This window comes from Castor canadensis, chromosome 18 (genome assembly GCF_047511655.1).
Source record: "Castor canadensis chromosome 18, mCasCan1.hap1v2, whole genome shotgun sequence".
Classification (NCBI taxonomy): domain Eukaryota; kingdom Metazoa; phylum Chordata; class Mammalia; order Rodentia; family Castoridae; genus Castor; species Castor canadensis.
Genome location: NC_133403.1, coordinates 31,817,871 through 31,836,911, shown reverse-complemented (window position 1 = coordinate 31,836,911; position 19,041 = coordinate 31,817,871). Strand labels below are relative to the sequence as shown.

Sequence of the window (19,041 nt, the reverse complement as noted above, 5' to 3'; positions counted from 1 at the left end):
ACTTTAAACATAGTTCTTTCCTGGTTTTCTTTTCTATGCCTGTGACTCCCAGAGTTTTAGCTTTAGCCGCTCTCCTGGCTAAAATAGAACTCTTCTTCCCCAGTTTTATCCTGATCAGTTTTGGCAATTAATTGTTCTGTGTCTCTACCCTCTGCCTCCAATTTGCAGTAAGTCACTTGGGGTGACACAGTGGGCCTGCTGCCCACTGCTTGGCAGCCTTCCCAGCCATCTCTCAAGCCTGTTACCTCTCTGTAACAGAGTCCCCTTCCTTGGTTGTCTCTGGTACTTAGTGGGGGTGGAGAAAGTTCACGAGTGCAGAGCCTGTTATCTGCAAACAGTGGCGAGTCTTACAGTTCTACTTAATAGGGAAGACTTCTTGAAATCTGAGGAGGAAACTGACTAGGCAGAATCCAAGCAAAAGAAACTGTGAAGGAAGTCTGAGCCCGCGCATGCTTTTTTCTTGAGACAGTGTCTCACTATGTAGCTCAATGACACCGGCCTTAAACTCATGATCTTAGCACAGATGAGTTCCAAATAACTCAAGTATCTAAGATTCCATGGCATACTGGTAATGACTGTCAAAGCACTGAGTCATCTGCCTGGAGCAAGTCGTTTGGGTAGGGCAGGGGAACGGACACTTGGAACCACACAGTTGAACTGCCATAATCTGCAAAACAGATAAAGAACTTTCTAATTGCTGGCTCTTTTTTTTGTTGTTGTTGTTTTGCTTTTTTTCTATTTTTTCCTTTTTTTTTTTCGGTGCTGGGGACCGAACTCAGGGCCTTACACTTGGCAGGCAAGTGCTCTTCCACTGAGCTAAATCCCCAACCCCTAATTGCTGGCTCTTAAGTGTGAGACTACTGAACCCTGTTGTGACTGAAGATCTGCTTTCACGTTCTCCTATGGTCATTTAGGCACTGGGTACAAGTGGCCTGTGCCCATCAGGAACCCTGGACTTCTGAACCAATCTGCTTCTCAGCCTTCTCTTAGCTCGAGGGTCCATCCTGTCACCTGGGGTTCTCAGCCAGGGCTTTGCTATTTTCAGCAAGGCCCAGAAACATGGCAGAGCTATGGAGTCCACTCTTTCCTGACTCCTACGGTGTCACTGTGTGACCACATGCATGGGGACGGCTGCCGCCTCACTCTGTCCACAATCCAAGTGTGCTGAAGCAACCCTTACACCGACACAAGGAGCAAGGGGGCCAGGTTAGTTTTATTTGCATGAGTGCCCATGCCTACCACAGCCTAAGCACCAACATGACTGAAATGACCTCTAATGACAGGAAAGGGTTTTGAGTTCTGAGGGGAAGGTTGAGGAGGAAACCAATCGTGGCTGAAGTAGTCAAGAGAGGGAAAAATTCTGTTCTGGAACAGATTCTGCACACCTGAGAGCCTGGAATCTGAACCTCCAGAAACTGGAGCCTAGAGGCCTGCAGATAGAAAGCACAGGTATAGAAATAGTTTCCGGATTAGAAGTCTTCCCTGGCTTATCCCTTCCAGAAGAGGGATGGCACTTGAGTTCTATTACCAGGATTAGCTGGTCTCGAGGGCAAACTCCTTTGGCAAGGTTGACACTTGTTGGGGTTGGGGGAAGGAGAGAGTGGTCATTATTCCTGAAGTGATTTCATTGCTGGAAACTGGCACAGAAGTGTGGTTTAGTGATGAGACTGTCCCAATGGACTGGGCAGGCACTGAAGGACCAGCAGCAGGGGACTGGTTCTTTCTGAGCCTGTCCTGTTTGAGGTGCACGTGTGGGGAAAGAGTGCTGCAGGCTGACATTCTTGATGTGTGCTTTATGTACACACAAAACTGCTTCACGAAACAAACGTCTCCTTACAAAGCTGGATGTGGTTAGTAATGTGAACTGCTATGCAGACCAGGCAGGTTCTATTTTTAACATTTTACTTACAAGACAGGACTCCCTCCCCCTCTGCCCTTACAGAGGACTAGGCCTTTGGTTTTTCTATACTTAGCAGAACTTACCTGGTTAACTGTGCTGGCCGCTACAGCAGCAGTTTAGTACCTGTCCTTCCTCCCCCATGGTTTCAGTTGTGGCTGCCTTATTCAGAGCAGGCTGACACTGTGATAATAAAGTGCACTAGGCCTTGGGTGTACTGCTGTCATATCAACTGAAAATAGAAAGGCAGTGATTACTATGAATAGACAAGAGTTCCAGCATGCAGGTTCTTTGGGTGGATGGAATCTGACTAGGAGGGAGGAAAGAAAGGAGGAAGTCAGTCCATGCTGGCAGTCTATAAACATGCCATGTTTAACACAAGACTCCAAAACCCACAGAGAGTATGAGGAGGATATATGGAGAAGGGGGTTGGTGCTAACAGGAGACTGTAGAAGAAACCTAAAGCATGTGCTTTTACTGCAACCCCACCCCCCACTCCAATCCAGGGACAGGACTTCAGAACTGGAGGAAATTCTAGTGTCTACTGTGGTTAATTTAAAACTAGTATTTGCAGTTTCTCTGCAAAGGTAGTCAAGAGTCAGGTGTGGGTGGCTCACGCCTGTAATCCTAGCTATTCAGGAGGCAGAGACCAGAAGGATCTCGATTTGAAGCCAGCCTGGGCAAACAAGACCCTATCTCGAAAAACCCTTCACAAAAAAGGACTGGTGGAGTGGCTCAAGATGAAAGCCCTGAGTTTAAGCCCCAGTACCTTAAAAAAAAAAATGTAGTTAAGAGAGAATATTTTAAGGGTTTTGAAGATCAGCATTTGGAATTCAAGTTACATTCACAAGTGGTAATCCCCCCTTCCAAACTTGTACAAAAGCTAGAATGACAGAAAAAATTGCATTCCTGATTTTTTTTTTCAATACTGGGGTTTGAACTTGGGGCCTTGTGCTTGCTAAGCAGGTGCTCTAGTGCTCGAGACACTCTGCCAGTCCTCTGTCTGGAATTTTATTATTTTTACCGTTTGGTAGTACTAGGGTTTGAATTTGGGACTTTGCACTTCACTTACCACTTGAGCCATCTTCTAGCCCTTTTTTGCTTGATTGTTTTTTAGTTAGGGTCTCACATTTTTGCCCAGGCCAGCCTAGACAACAATAATCCTAGCTATGCCTCCCAGGTAGCTGGAGTTATAGACATGTACCACCATGCTCAGCTTATTTGGTGAGATGGGGTCTCTTTGACCAGACTGGCCTTGAACTCGTCTCCTGAGTAGCTGGCATCACAATGTGAGCCACTGAGCCTGGCAGAATTTTTTTTTAAATGAAAATAAAAGTGACCAACTGCTAGGATGACATTACTTCTACTCCCTGTAGACAGGTGCCCTTAATCTGAGTTAATTTTGGAGTATCTCCTCCCATGACCGTTTAGCCACTTGCCTTTTTTCTTTTCTTTCTTTTTTTTTGGTGGGACTGGGGTTTGAATTTAGGGCTTCGTGCCTATAAAGCAGGTGCTTTACTGGTCAAATCACACCTCCAGCCCATTTTTTCCTCTGGTTATTTTGGAGATAGGGTCTCATCAATTATTTGCTTGGACTGACCTTGAATCTTCACCTCCTATCTCAGCCTTCCAAGTAGCTAGGATTACAGGTATGAGCCACCACCACTTGCATTTTTGGTGGTTGACAAACCAGTACTTCCGATGAACAGGGAGTATACGAGTCTATTTCTCGACTGCACTAACTCCAGATGTGGTATGAGTTCTGTGAACAACTGAAGCTTCAATGTTTTGACAACTCCATGACTGAACCAGAGCTGCAGGTGACCAAATGTGGCAGACAGACAGGGTCTTCCCATCATTCTTCTGGTACAGGAGAAATAGCAGGAAGTGACTAGAAGCTCTGCTTGGTACCATCCACCAAAAGTGACGATGATGTGACAAAGGCTAGAAAGGAGTCATTTATTAGAAACAAAAACCAAACCCTAACCCCCTCAGCAGGATTTGAACACAACAACAGAGGAATCCAACATCCTGATTTTGCCCCAACCTGCTCCCTTGACAAGCTGTGCATCACCTGGTGAGCTCCACCCACAGTGAACACCAATCCTGGAGATGACAGCACACCAATTACGTGGGGCAGGACAGAGGCAGGTCACCACTGCAGTGGCCCTGCAGGAGGAACCAGGATACACCTGCCTCTGCTGCCAGGTATTTTAGGACAATTCCAGGCTTCTCCCTGCCTCTAAACATGGGCAATTTCTTTCTAGGCCAGGGGCTGCTTAAAGGCAAGCAGACATCACACAATCACTGCTGGGACCCTGGGCTCTCCAGCAAAGACCAAAGCACACAGTCAGATTCTAAGGGGATAGAGCAGCCTGTTTTTTCCCTAGGTCCTGGAATTTGGTGCCAGACTCAGAGGGGCATTTGCCGTATGTCCCTAATACCCAGCCATCACCATAGGTAAAAACCAAGATTACAATCACAACAGCAAGGACAGGATTGTGTTGCTTTTTTCCTTTTTTTTTTTTTTTCTTAAAGGAGTGAGGGCATGGAAAATACAGCACACCAATGAAACAAAATGCCAAAAAAATACAAAAAAATATAAAATAGAAAAATGTATTTACAGGTAGTACATTACTGTGATCAGAAAGCACAAAGACACCTGGCTGCTATAATACATGCATTGGGTCAAGAAGAAACTACTAAAACCCTGCGAGGGAGAAGCCTGTAAAAAGAAAAGGGCCAAAAGTTTAACTTTTCATCCCTAATTTGCTGATCAAACCAAGTAAGAGTCCCCACAGCCCAAGTCTATCATCCAAATGCTACACCGGTTTGTAAGTGCAGGGTCATGTGTGAAGGGGAGAGAGGGCAGCTTATACACGGAAGCCACAGTAAACTGCTCTACATGCTCAAAATTACAGCAAGCCCCTGTCTGCTACACAGCATGATCTTAGCAGGTTTTAATCTGTTTATTCATATATAGCTATGTGCGCATGTGTGTGTGTGTATATATATATATATATATATATATATATGTACGTATGTATAAAAACCGTGCCCTTGTTCACTGCCAACACGACATCTGGGTGGACATGAACTCATTACAACAATTTTATGTGTATGTTGTAAGAAGTCACTCAATGTCTGTGGATTTAATAAGTCACTTCACACCACAGAAAATATTTAATAAATCCAAAAAAAAGGAAAGAATATAACGACAGAAGAGCTTCTGTCTTAGTTCTCTGAAACTGAGTCCCCCATAGGAAACTGGTCCCAAAGTTTTGGAGGGTTCACTGAAGAAACTTCGTTTGCTAAATTTTTCACCCTTTTAGTGTTCGAAAGTTCTAGAACGACTCCTCGCCGTTTGCAGTTTTTAAATAGTCAGATCTCCATCTCCCCAAAAGGTAACAGTCTGGTGCAGATCCATAAAAATGAAGGAAGGAGCACCGGAAAGGAGCCTGTTACTTCTGGGAGGGGCTCCACCTCTCCAACCACAGGACGCAGGTAGGGCTCCAGCACCCTTTCCTGAAAACACACTCTCTTTAGATGCAAACTCCAGGCACACGGCAGTTCCTTAAACAGGTACACCTCTGAGGACCAGGCCAGCTTTAAGAGGAAACAAAACCACGTGGTGAGAGAAAAGGATGACGAGGCCATTCTGGTCACTTTTGATGTGATCCATCATACTTCCAGGAATCGGGAGCTGCTGGACTTGGAGTGGAATGGTTCAGACCACATCCGCCGTAAGTCACCCTGGAAAGAAGGGACTTTCCTGAGTTACAGATTTAAACACGAGGCACAGCCACAAGTCCTCTGATTCTCAATCTCTGATCAAACCAAAGAGCGAACTTTTTGGTTTTGCGAACCAAAGAGCACTCAAATTTTACCCATGAGAAGAGAGGCTTCTTGGCCCTTGAAAGAGGAAAGGCCTTCAGAAGCTCTGTGCAAGTCTGTGCTGATACGAGTTCTATCATTGTGAGCTAGCAGTCCAGGCAAGTTAACGAGCTTCACAATCTGCTTCCTATCTACAAAATGAATTGCTAATACCAATCTGGTAAATAAGGTAATGCATTCGCTGAGTCTCTTATTTTTTTTAAATGTCCTAGACTGCTTTAATACTCTATAGTCCTTCTTAATTCTTTCTAGACTTTAATGAAAACTACTTAGAAATGTGTTAGGTGGTACTAGGGTACTGCTTTTTGTTTTGGTGCTATAGCTGAACCCAGGGACTCTACATGCTAAGCAAATGCTCTGCCACTGAGCTACATCCTCAGCCCTTTACTTTGAGACAGGGGTCTTGCCAAGGTGCCTAGGCTGGCCTTGAATTTGCCAGCCTCAGGCTCTCAAGTAGCTGGAATTACAGCTGTGTGCCCACCATGCTAAGAACTAAGGTACTGCTTTAAGAAAAGCAAGTCTGTATAGCTGGGATCTTGGGCTTTCAGTTAACTAACCCATGACCATGGTCTGATCATGAGTATTTTCAACCAATGGCTTTACGAACCCCGAGACTTGCTAACGCCACAGCAGAATGCAAAACACAGACACAAACTCAGGGGCTTAAGCAGAACCACCTCCATTTAGAAAGTACATACCAAACCTCAGTCAATGACAAGTTATTGCTTTCCCAGGCTTATAAGTTATAAGCTGCTCTCACCTTTAAATAGGCCATGGTGAGGAGTGGCAATAAGGTAAATGGCACCAAGTAGAGAAGGGCAGGCTGGGCAGCTCGGTGGATGCGAGATGCCACAGTAGCAGTGAGCAGACCTACAAGGAGAGACATGGGTGAGTGACTTTGAGGTGCCAGCCCAAGAAGGAACAGAGACCCTCTATCTCCCATCTGCTGCCTGGCAAAGTCTTAGATTGGACAGGTTGGATGTGACATAGTCCATTCTGTGGTTGGGGTGTGCAGTGTCCAGTTCAAGTAGTTAAAAGATGTGGAACAGCACAGCAACTCCAAGGATCCATGACTGGCCTAACTCCCCATTCCTTGCTCAGGTTCCTGAGTCCAAACCCTCCCTTTGTCTCTGAATGTGCCTGGTCTCCATTTGTCTCCTGTGGAGTGTGATGCTGAACTTGAAGATAAAAGACTTGGGTTCAAGTTCCAATTCTGCTTTCAATAGCTACATAATGTTGGTTGAGATATATTTCCTTTCTCTGAGTGTCTTTTTCTGCCTGGCCCCTCTCAAATGTGTATGCAATACTTTGGACAGGTACAGTCAGATGTTAAGCAGGAGGCATGGAGGGGAGAAAGATACTCTTGTGCTCACTCTGCTGTAGCAGGTACCTATTATTAGCTATTCCTGGCCTAAGGTGAGCAGCCTGAGGGAGGAGTCTGAGGTCAGAGGTGACAGACATGTAGAACTAATGAATGTAAATATCTATTGAAACAGGAAATAAACGGGATACTCAATTAAACTGCATGGAAGTTTATGGAAAGCCGGTGTTGTAGTTCTGGGGGGGACTGGTCACACTCTTCCTCAGACATACTGTGGATGGGAACTGGCACGCAGCATGGGGAGCACGTATCATCTCTTGGGCCAGGTGGGGTCCCTTTTGGTTGTCTATAACAGTGACCAGAGTTACTGCTCTTCTGGTCAGTGTCCACAGCTAGAAGACCTGATTTAATTGTCAGGACTGGAGGAAGTCAGTGAGGGACCTGCTGCACTCGCACAGCATCTTACCTACAAAGTATCCGATGAGGGTGCAATGAAAGTAGGAGACCTTCTGCATGCGCCCAGAGATGTTGGCAGGGCCAGAGGCACCACAGGAGTCGCTGCTGGCTTGTTTTTTGTAGTTGTCATAGCGAAGGACAAAGCACAACAGGAGACCAGGCATCACAATATCCCCAATGCCCAACATAGAGAAGTGACTGCCTGTGGAGCTGGAATGCAGTCACATGTTAGGGTTTTATGCCTTCTATGTAAGTTTGTTGTATTTTTTTTTTTTTAAACTTTTGGTAGGACTGGGGTTTGAACTCAGGGCTTCATGTTTACAAAGCAGTTGCTCTACTGCTTGAGCCATACCTCTCATCCATTTTGCTCTGGTTATTTTGCAGATGGGGGTCTTGTGTGAAATACTTGTCCAGGCTAGCCTCAACCTTGATCCTCCCAAACTCAGTCTCCCAACTAGCTAGGATTACAGGAGTAAGCCACTGGTGTGCAGCTATGTCTGCCAGATTTTTAAGAAGTGAAACAACTTATCTAAATGGCAAATGGAAATCTTTACTGGTTAAGCACTGGCCTTTTTTTGGCAAATACTAGGGCTTGAATTCAGCCTACACCTTGAGCCACAAGACTTTTTTTGTGGTGAGTTTTTCCCAGATAGGGTCTTGGGAACTATCTGCCTGGGCTGGCTTTGAACCACGATTCTCCTGATCTGTGCCTTCTGAGTAGCTAGGATTATAAACGTAAGCCACTGATACCCACCAAACATTAGCTGCTTTTTGTTGTATTGAGGCAGGGTCTTATGTTGCCCAGGATGGCTTCAAACTCAGAATCCGCCTCAGTGTGCACAACCATACCAAGCTGAACACTAACTTTACAGGATCAGAGATTAAAAGCCCTCAGAATATGGGCCAGTGTGGCTGCTTAAGTATTTCAGAAGAGCATGTTCTAAATGAGTGTTGAGGTGATTTGCATACATGCCACCTCCTCTGGAAACATCACACAAGTCATTACTTGTGACATTTTCACTTTTTTTTTTGGGGGGGGGAGGGGAGGTAGTAATGGGATTGAACCTACGGCCTCTAGGCAAGTGCTCTGCTATTTGAGCTATGTCTCTGCCTTCTGAGTAGCTGGGATTACATGCACTCATCACCACACCTGTCTCACATTCACTCTCGAGACTGCAAATAACCACTCAATTATTATCAGACACAGAGGTTTAAAGTAGCACATTAATTTTGCTAAGCTTACATTACCAGGAATTGTGTGATTTCACCATGAGAACATGTTTTTATGAATGTCTTGGAAGTAATTCCAGCCAACTTTAGCAAATGGAAACATACTGTTGTTGATAACATTAATCAGTAGTAAAGAGAAGCACCTGTAGCACTTAGGAAAACACCTTGGAAAGTTAGTATTCTCATCCCCACTTTCTCACATGTACAGTGGAGATGAAGGTTCAGCCCTTTTCAGTTTAGGATCAGCACTTTAATGACAACAGACACATACTGGAAGGCAGTGTGTTCATCATTACAGATGAGGCCCAACAGGCTAGTCCTACCTTGGGAAGACCAGTTTTCCAGGTAGAGATAGGCGAGGAACATCACGCCCAACATTGGGTCCCAAGTGGAGCTTCCGGGATAGAACATCAAGGGGATTGTCAGCCGGCTGTGTGGCTACCTTCACCATGACGTTGCTGTTAAAGATGTATGCTGAGAAAAATACCTGCCAAGGTGGAGACATGCCTTTAACACGAGAGCTGCAAGAAACTGCTTTCAGCACCAGCCTTCATTGTTCTTAAGACCAGAGCTCAGAACACTGCAGCGTCAGTATTTTGCAAGCTTTGAGGAGGAAGAGAATTTTTGCTCCTCATGCATGCCTAGTAACTTCTGAATGTCTCTCAGAGCCCAGAAATACTCCCTTCCAGTGGAGCTGGGTGCTCCCATGCAGTAAGCTGTATCACAGCTGTCAACCAAAGGTATATGGCTAACACATACAGCTTGGGATGGATGGGAATGACCTGAGAAGGTGGTCGGCAAGCCAAGCTTTGGCCAGTTTTCAGCAGTCAATGAGTCAATTAAACACAAAGGAGAGCAGGACGCCCAGTGAAACACACTCACCCAAAAGACATCATAGATGAGAAGCCCTGAGAGAAGCAGGCAGGAAACCTTGAGGCTTGGCAGGCGGACAAAGGCGATCATGGCAACACAGAGACCCATGGCCAGAGCTGGAGGAGACAGTGGAGACATCAGTTGTGCGTGACAACAGGCTCATCCTTCTTTCACAGTTGTTTGCAATCCCTCAGGTGGCCGTGAGCACCAGTTTCAGACATGAAGGTAAAATGCCCATTCAGTCCATTTGGACCTGGATTTGAGGAGATTCTTCTTCTCACGCTAGACACAGTGCTGAGCTGATGGAGACTTAGGAGCTGTTTCATCCTGAGCCACACAACTATAGGCAAGGCTTGTCTCAGACCTTGCTTGTGTTTCCTGCTGTCCTTTCCCTCTACCCCGTTTCTGTGAAAGCATTACCCTCACATTAAAGTCAGCTCCACCCTGGAAACACATTCCCTTTCTTTCACTTAGGGTTTTTGTTTCAGCAACTCTCTCTTCTTTCTCTGAGATTTTCCCCTATTGATATACAAATATATAATATTTCTATCTATAATTGTTTATGCTTTGCACCAAAGCATATAACATACTGGGGTTTGAACTCAGGACCTTGTACTTGCTAGGCGGGCACACATACCCCCAGCAATATTTCTAATTTTAAAATACAAAACTTCCGCTAACAGTCCTCCTTCTAGCTACTTCCATTTCTCTGCTCTCCTTTACAGCAAAGGTCCTCTGAAGAGTTGTGGATAAGCTGGCACATGCCTGTAAATCCCAGTACTTGGGGGAGGCTGAGGCTGGAGGACTCAGTTCAAGACCAGCCTGGCTACACAGTGAATTCCAGGACAGTCTGAATTGAATAGAGAGACCCTGCCTCAAGAAACAGAGGGGGAAAAAAAAAAAAAAAGGGTAGCTATAGGCTATCTATTTCTTAATGCTTATAACAAAAGCAATAACTGCATTATAGAAAACCAGAGAATAAAGCTAAACAAAAACTTAAAAAAATTACATTGTCATTACCACTGTTAAAACATTCTTCCAGAATTTTTTTACACATGTATTTATTTTTATTATTAATTTTGTATTTATAAAGAAAGTATGCTGTTGGGTATGATGGTGCATCCCTGTAATTCCAGATTTCAGGAGACTAAGGAAAGGAGTATTGGGAGTTTCAGGCCAACTGGTCTGCACTACAAAACCCTGTCTCAAAAAACAAAGGAAAAGGGGCAACAGTTCCTGGCCTGCTAGTAAGAGTGAGGCCATGAGTTCAACCCCAGTGCCACAAAAAAAAAAAAACAACAAAACAAAAAAAACAAAAAAAACAACAACAACAACAAAAAAAACTCAGTGCAGAAAGTGAGATAAAAATCGCCTTTCTAGAAAAAAGCCAACACAGCTGGGGACTTGGCTCAATTGGTACACAGTGCCTGCCTAGCAATTGCAAGGCCCAAGTTCAAATCTGAGTACTGCCAACCTTCCTACCCCCTCACAACAATCTCAGTGATTTTTTTTTCTTTTATTCATATGTGCATACATTTTTTTCATCTCACTGAATCAAATTTCTCTAAAAGACTCCAGAATGTCTTTTATATAAGGCTTACCTGAGACAGTATCCAATCTAGGACCTCACCTATATTCTGCAACTGGCAGCTTATGGCTCCTTTCTCACTTGGCTTCCAGACAGTGTGCTCTCCTGTTCCTCTCAACTTTTTAGGCTTCACTGTGGCTCTTCCTCATTTCTCTGGCCCTGAACCTGCTCTTGGATCTTTGCTCTTACCTCTGTTCACTTGATGATCTCATTCAATCTCTATCTTATATATTATCAACTCACATATTTTTATTTACAGTCTGTATGTCAGACTTCTTGACTTTTATATCCTATGTCCTAAATGTTGTTTATTTGGACTCTTAATTTATCTCAAACTCATCTCTTTTCTAAATTGGTTCCCACCAATTTTCCATTTTGATGCATTTATTCTATTTTTCCAAGTATACAGGCATAAATCACGACTTTCTCACACTTGCCTGGCCCAAGCTACAGCTATCTCTTGACTAAACTGCTGCAGAAACCACTTACCTTCTCTATCTGCCTCCATTTGGACCCACCCTGTAGTTTCTTCTCCACCCGGTAGACAGAAAGAACTTCTTAAACTCAAAGGATGTACCAGTTGCCTGCTCAAAACTCTTAATCTACTTCCCATTCCCCATAGAGGAGAGCCAAGCTTCATAATGGCTGACAAGGTCTTACTGTTTGTTACCTTTCATGTGGTCTCCTGCTACTGCCCATCCCATTGCAATGGCCTCATTGCTCCATCTACATTCTGCCCAGATTTTTTTTTTTTGTTTTCTGGCAGCACTCGGATTTGAACTCAGGCCTTGTGCTTTCTAGGCAAGTGTGCTATCATTTTAGCCACATTTCCATCCACTATATTGTTTTCTTTTATTCTTCATCTCCGTGGCTCCCATGGAAGCTTCTTCCTCTCAGTGGTGGTAACTAGGGATTAAACGCAGGGCCTTGTGTATAGAGTAAGTGCTCTATCACTTGAGCTATACCCTTGGTCCTTTTGTTTTTGAGACAGGTTCTTGCCGTTATCTTTGCCCAGGCTGGCCTCCAACTTTCAATCCTCCTGACTCCCAAATGCTGAGATTACAGACATGTACCACCACACCCAGATAAAGGATGCTTCTTGAAGGCATGGTTCACTACTGTGTTCCTGAAGCCTGGACCAGGGCCTGGCAGATGAAGGGCTTCTCCCTTTCTTCAGCTCTCCTCCTCCACTCTTCTGAAAATATAGGTCTGATTAGGTTTCACAGCTGCTGACAAATGCCTCATGGATCAAGCAGTGGGACTAAACACTGGTAACATGTACAGGAGGACACCCTCCATTACAGACCTCCACGCTCTAAGCACGCACATCCTGATGCTCTGTTCCCTGGCCACTCACCTCACAACACATATTGTGTTCTTTCACACTCCCCCGGGACCTGCAGTTCCTGGTCACCTTTGCCTATCTGAAACTCAACATCAGTGGGTGCTACAACGCCTCCTTCTTCTTTCTCTTATCTGGCATGAGCCAGGTGGATTTTGTGATAAGATCATTATCTGGAAAATTCATCTCCTCTTTCTCTTTTTTTTGGTTCTGGGGATCCAACCCAAGGCCTCATGTATGCTAGGCAAGTGCTCTACCTATCACTGAGCTATATCCCCAGCCTGAAAATTCATCCATGTCAGAAAGTCTTTCTTAAGTCTTTTTTATCTAACCAGAGTAAGTGCTTTCTTCTTTGTGATGATACACAATTTAAAATACTTCTCGACTTCCCATCCTATGATTGATACACAATCATATACAATGATTCATACACAAGTGAGTTTATTCCCACACAATGATTCATACACAAGTGAGTTTATTCCCACACTAGTTGACTATGTGCTCCTGGTAGATAGAAACCATGTCTAACTCTTTCTGTGGGTCCCTAGCACTTGACAGAGGAAGCATTTAGTAAGTGTCTACTGAATGGAAAAAGTATGCTTTGTAACTTCAAATTTCAAATTATTCTAAGGAAAGTAAGAAAAGTCAAATTATCAGATGTAAACTATTTACATAGACTTGATTAATTGTCAACATATGTAAAAAATGGGCAAATATAGCAGTTTGGCAGGATGTGGAAACATCAATATTTAATGAGCTCCTACTCTGGTGTTCCATGAAATAAGAGAAAAAAGCATCCCCATCTGTATAACAGGGAAACAGGAGCAAAACTAGAGGAATGACATCTGTGGTTTGTGTGTGTGTGTGTGTGTGTGTATACATGTGCGTGCGCACGCATGGACTGGAGTCTGAATTCAGGGCCAAGTGCTTGACCAGTTGAGCTATGCCTCCAGCCCTTTTTGCCTGGTAGTTTATTTTTCAGATAGGGCCTCCCACTTTTGCCTGGGCCAGCTTGGAAAAAAGATTCTCCCACTGTCACTTAGCTGGAATTATAGATGTATGCCATTTGGCCTGTTTTTTTTTTTTTTTTTGGAAATAGGATATCAAGTCCCCCTTACCCTGGACTTGAACCACGACCCTCCTACCTCTGTCTCCGGAGTAGCTGGAATTATAGGCATGTACCATCATGCCCAGCTACAGTCTCTCTCTTAACTTTATAATATTCTAGTATGCTCACTATATTATTGTATATTTTTTTGGGGGGGTGCAGCACTGGGGTTTGAACTCAGGACTTCATGCTTGCTAGGCAGGTGCCTTATTGCTTGAACCACTTCGCCAGTCCAGGACTCCTTTTTTTAAAAAGGATAAATTTATAAAAGCAGACCAAACTTGTAAAATGTATGCAAAGGGATGACTGACACATAATGTTTAGGGCACTGACAGATGTACCTAAAGTCCATATAAGGATGGGATCTCCTATCATTATTATCTTAGGAAACAAATGTTTGGCTGTGTCATGAAACAATAAGCAAAGCATTAGTAGGGATAAACTCAGCTGGCTGGAGGAACAACAGATGCTATAGTTTGGGTTTGGAGTATCTCCCCATACCCCATGTTAGTCTATCAGGTTCTAGTCTGTGGTGGTGGAAACTTTCAAGAGGTAGGGCCTTCTGGAAGATCTTCAGATCATTTGGGATGTGTGTGTGTGTGGTGGGGGGAGGCTGTGCCTTTCCCCTCTCTTTTGAATCCTGGCCATGAGGTGGGCAGTTTTACTCTACCACACATTCCCACCATGATGTGCTGCCACAGGCCTGCAGCAGTGGGGCCCAGTTGATCACGGACTGAAACCTCCAACACTGTGAGCCAAAATAAAACTTTTCACTTTACAGTTGATTATCTCAGGCAGGTTTTTTTTTCTTTTTTTTTTTTTTGCGGTACTGGGGTTTGGACTCAGGGCCTTCACCTTTAGCCACTTCACCAGCCCTATTTCTGTAATTAAAAAAAAAATTATTTCTTTTTATTGTTTATATAATGATGAGTTTTTTTAGAGAGAGGGTCTTGCAAACTATTTGCCCAGGTTGGCTCTGAACTGCCAACCTGATCCTCCTGATCTTTGCCTCCTGAGTAGCTAGGATTACAGGAGGCAGTTCTTAAAGAGAAGGAAAACTGATAGTAGTGGGTGGGAAGTCCCCAGGGTACAGGCTGGGAAGTGATGAACAGAGAACAGGTGAAACCCATGCTTGTGCATACATACTGACTCACAAGTAAATGTATGAAATGCAAAGCATTAAGGCAACAAAGGGAGAAATAAAAGGCCTAAGGAGGACAGATGAGATTCAGGACTGTGTGAGAAGTAACAATCAGAGGACCAACTGATCCTTACCACAAATAACCATAAGACGGTGGGGAAACAAACTGGATAGAAAAACTAAAGGGCAGGTTCCTGTGGTTAAATTTATGTGCCTCTAGCATGGGCAGGTGGCATGTATGCTATTCAACATTCCATAGACTCACTTAGTCCTAAACTTGCAGGAAACCTTCACTTTCAGTCTCAGCATTCACTAGGCTTTGTCACTCATGCTAACTTACCTTACTTCAGTCTAAACTAAGCATGGAAAAGCAAGAATTGCTTAGTGACAGGTTTTCATGACTCCAGACAATGTCATTTTATCCTAATCTTCTAAGAAGAAACTGGGTTGGCTTTCAATTGATCAGTCGTGCATCTTGTATTTGCAATTTGTAGCTGCTGTGGCTACAGTGTACATCTGCACCGGCTGGGGTGTTCACAGTAGAATGCAAAGCACCAAGGCAACCATGGAAGAAATAAGAGCCTTGGTAGGAAGGATGGTAGCTTTAGAAGTGTGTGGAAGTGACAGTTACCCTTACTGCTTTGGTAGACTGTGGTCATGCCTACTTATACTTCCTTCTTTGACAACTGTCCTTTCCCTCTGCCTTCCCTCCCTTTCCCACTTATTCTCACTCCTTCTGTCAAAATCTGCTCACACTATTTCTGGCCAGAAGGTCATTCATTAGGTTCCCTTCTCTCTGATGAATGAGAGCTAATTTTAAAGTTGTAAAATGTACCATGGGTTGGTTCTGCTTCCAAGTCCACCTGCCTTGGCACTTGGTCCTCTTGTCTACAGCGGTTGAGCAATACCCTCTCTCCCCCATCTCACACCTAGTCTTCCCACTGTATTCTAAGTGCCATGTCTAAACAGGCAGAATGTAGCCCTTTTGGCAGCTCAGACAGGATTTACTTTTGGGGGGTGGTGGTTCTGGAGTTTGAACTCAAGGTCTTGTACCCGCTATCAGGGATTCTACTTCCCCCCCTTCTTTTTGGCTTTAGTTATTTTCTAGGTAGGGTTTTCTTTCTTTCTTTCTTTTTTTTTTTTTTTTTGGGTCTGAGGCCAGCCTCAGACCATGATCATCCTACCTACAGCTTCCTGCACAGCTGGGATTACAGAAGCAAGCCACCATGCCCAACTTATTCATTCAGATGGGGTCTTAACTAACTTTTTGTCTGGGTTGGCCTCAAACTGTGATCCTTCTGATCAGCTGAGATTACAGGTGTAAGCACTGTCAGGGTCCTTAATCTTACCTCCTCTTAGAGCTCCTGAAGACCAACATGAAGAGAGTGGTAACTTTTCCCTGGTCCTTGAGAAACTTCCAAAAGTCTCTTGGATAGCTTTACCAACAAATTGAACTTTTGGTTAAACACAGATTAACCAAAAGTGTTAAGGAAGTAAAGTGTTTATTCATTTGGTAGTACTAGAGGTGAACTTAGGGCCTCAAGTTTGGTTAGGCAGGTGCACTACCACTTGAGTCATGCTGCCAGCCAGTTTTGCACTGATCCTTTTTGAGAAAGAGTCTCACTTTTTGCACTGGCAGACCTGGACCTCAATCCTTCTATGTGTGCTTCCCTGAATAGCTATGATGAGAGGCATGTACCACTGAGCCCAGCCATTAGTTAAGATGGGGCCTCTTGAACTTTCTGCCTGGAACCATGATCCTCTTGATCACCTCCCGCACAGAGAGAGATTAGATCAATGTGAAAAAATGCTTAAAATCTTTTTTTTTTTTGGTGGCACTGGGGTTTGAACTCAGGGCTTCACGCTTACTAGGCAGGTATATGCCACTCTGCCAGTCCCTCTTTTTTTAAGGAAAAAATTGTATTTAGTTTGCAGTTTAACCAATGCAAACTGGTAACAAGAGATCCTTAGAAAAAGAACTAGTCTACCAGTTAGGGTTTAGGGGAGCCTCACTGAACACTCAGCAAAAATTTCTAATTATTAGGTGAATTTCACAATGGAAATGCACTTATGAAAGTGGTCACTGGGAGAAAAGTTTGTCCTTTAAGGCCAATTTTCTATATACTCTAGTGCTAGAGGAAGAGACTCCTTTTTAGTGAGCTTACTCAGTCCTTCCTAGTGAGCTTACTCAGTCATCCTCACCCCTTCTCTGCAATTTCTGTATAATCAAAAATAATAAGTATATCTTATATTTATATATTCTATAATTTTAAGTGTTTTCACTACAAATACTACTTTTCATTAAAATATGCCATTTAAATATTTTACAGAGCTTACAATCCACTTTATAGTTTATTTCCTCATTCAGTTTCTCACAACTTACACATTTTTAAAACTTTGTACTTGGGAGAGTTATTTATCAAGGTAAAATTCTTTTAAGGACAAGTTTTCTTTAAGGTTTAAAATTTATTCCTCATTAAAACTATATGACAGCATACTTTTCATTAATTTCCTAAGTGCACTAATATGATATTGGTTTTGAATCAGTTCACATGCTGTTTTATGTGAACTAATGGTTTTTTATGTGATGCAAGGGTTTTAAAAAATATATAAGATATATATATAAAACCCCCCAACTATCAAATTCTACTCCGCGCACTTAAGATCATCACAGAAGCTATACATATCGTAATGTCATGGCATTTAGAAATTGTTTGAGCGACTTTGCCACTCCTGAACTTGAGGCCCAGGCCGTAGGCATCACTCTGTGGCTTTGGCTGAGAGGACACTGACAGCTCCCTGTAGCTGAAATGGCCTCAGAGATACAAGGACATACTGCCTGGAAGAGTGCAGAGGGACCCTCAGGCCTGGCAGTAGGTTCCAAAGAGCTCTGTTTCCAAGGGCAGGTTGTGGTTATTTAGAATGGTAACAGAAATAGATGTAATCCATACTTACATATCCTGATTTTCAAATTCTTTCTTATAAAAATTTTAGATTGCATTATAAATAGTATAAAGTTGACTGCCTTTATATTTTAACCTGCTTCCCTTCTGAACCATCAGACACAGGAGTTTGAATTCAGGGCCTTCCTGCTTGCTGGGCACTCTACCACTTGAGCTGTTCTGCAGCCCATAGAAGTTTCTTGAGGTTAGGAAAGTTAACTGAGAAAATGAGGTAGGCTCTTAAAAGTTCTTAAGCACATCAAGGAGAAGACTAGGATGATGGGGAATCCTGGAAATCTCCTTTTCAAGGTGTTTTGGTAGTAAGTATGAAATAGAGTAAGTTACTTCTCTGAACTTTGTTTCTTCTTCTGCAAATGGGAATAATGATAGTTCCAATTTTAAAGAGTGTTTTTTTTTTCTTTTTTTTTGAGAATTAAATGAGATAAACTCATGGAAAACACCCAGCAAAGTACCCAAAGCATCAAAAGCACTCAACAGACCTTAGCTGTTATTGCAATTACTTCATCATTATTATCAATTAAGGGATATTATCATCTGCTATACACAGGAGCATGAACTGATATAAAATGGTTATGAAAGGCAATATAGTAATAGATACAACATTTTAAAGAATAAAAACCCTTTGTTCTAGGAGTTTCATGTTTAGGGACTCATCATCCTTAGAAAATAATATAGGTGGGGATGTAGCTCAGAGGTAAATGCAAGGCTCCTGGGCTGGCTCCCCAGCAACCCCCAGCCCCCACCAAAATCTAAGATACCTAACTTATATACCAAAGGGTAGAATTACAATGTATACACCTCAAGATTATTTATAATAGAAAAAGATTAAAACAAAAGGAATGCTCTGGAGCTATTAAAAAAGGTATGACACATCTTTACATGATGATAAAGATATATAACACTACACAACAGGAGTATACTGTATATAGCAAATATAACCCATATTATACATATGGTATGTGCAATACTTATTACATATAAAATCCGTATTATAGAATATTAGGTATTAATCCCACTTACCTAAGAAAGTAGTCTGCACAAAAACTTGTATGTGAATATTCATAAACACATTATTAATAGTCCAACATAGGGGAAATAATGAATAAATAAAATCGATACTGGAATAGCATTCAGCCATAGAAAGGACGGCATAGATGAGCTTTAAAAACATTTTGCTAAGTGAAAGAAGCCAGGCACAAAAGGCCTCATCAATGTTCAGAATAGAGAA

The 19,041-nt window shown here is 43.0% G+C and overlaps 1 protein-coding gene across 3 annotated transcripts in view; it reads right to left on the bottom strand.

Moving 5' to 3' along the window:
• Window positions 1-701: 701 nt before the first annotated feature.
• The window catches only part of Sppl3 (signal peptide peptidase like 3), a 139,207-nt gene continuing 120,867 nt past the window's right edge, over window positions 702-19,041 (bottom strand). For all 3 annotated transcript variants that reach the window (XM_020179058.2, XM_074060594.1, XM_074060593.1), the window contains 5 exons: window positions 9,681-9,787; window positions 9,122-9,285; window positions 7,579-7,778; window positions 6,552-6,661; window positions 702-5,650 (listed from right to left, as the gene is read on the bottom strand). In XM_020179058.2, coding sequence (XP_020034647.1) covers window positions 5,579-5,650; window positions 6,552-6,661; window positions 7,579-7,778; window positions 9,122-9,285; window positions 9,681-9,787 — 653 coding nt within the window. In that variant the 3' untranslated portion in view covers window positions 702-5,578. The remainder of the gene's footprint in view (window positions 5,651-6,551; window positions 6,662-7,578; window positions 7,779-9,121; window positions 9,286-9,680; window positions 9,788-19,041) is intronic.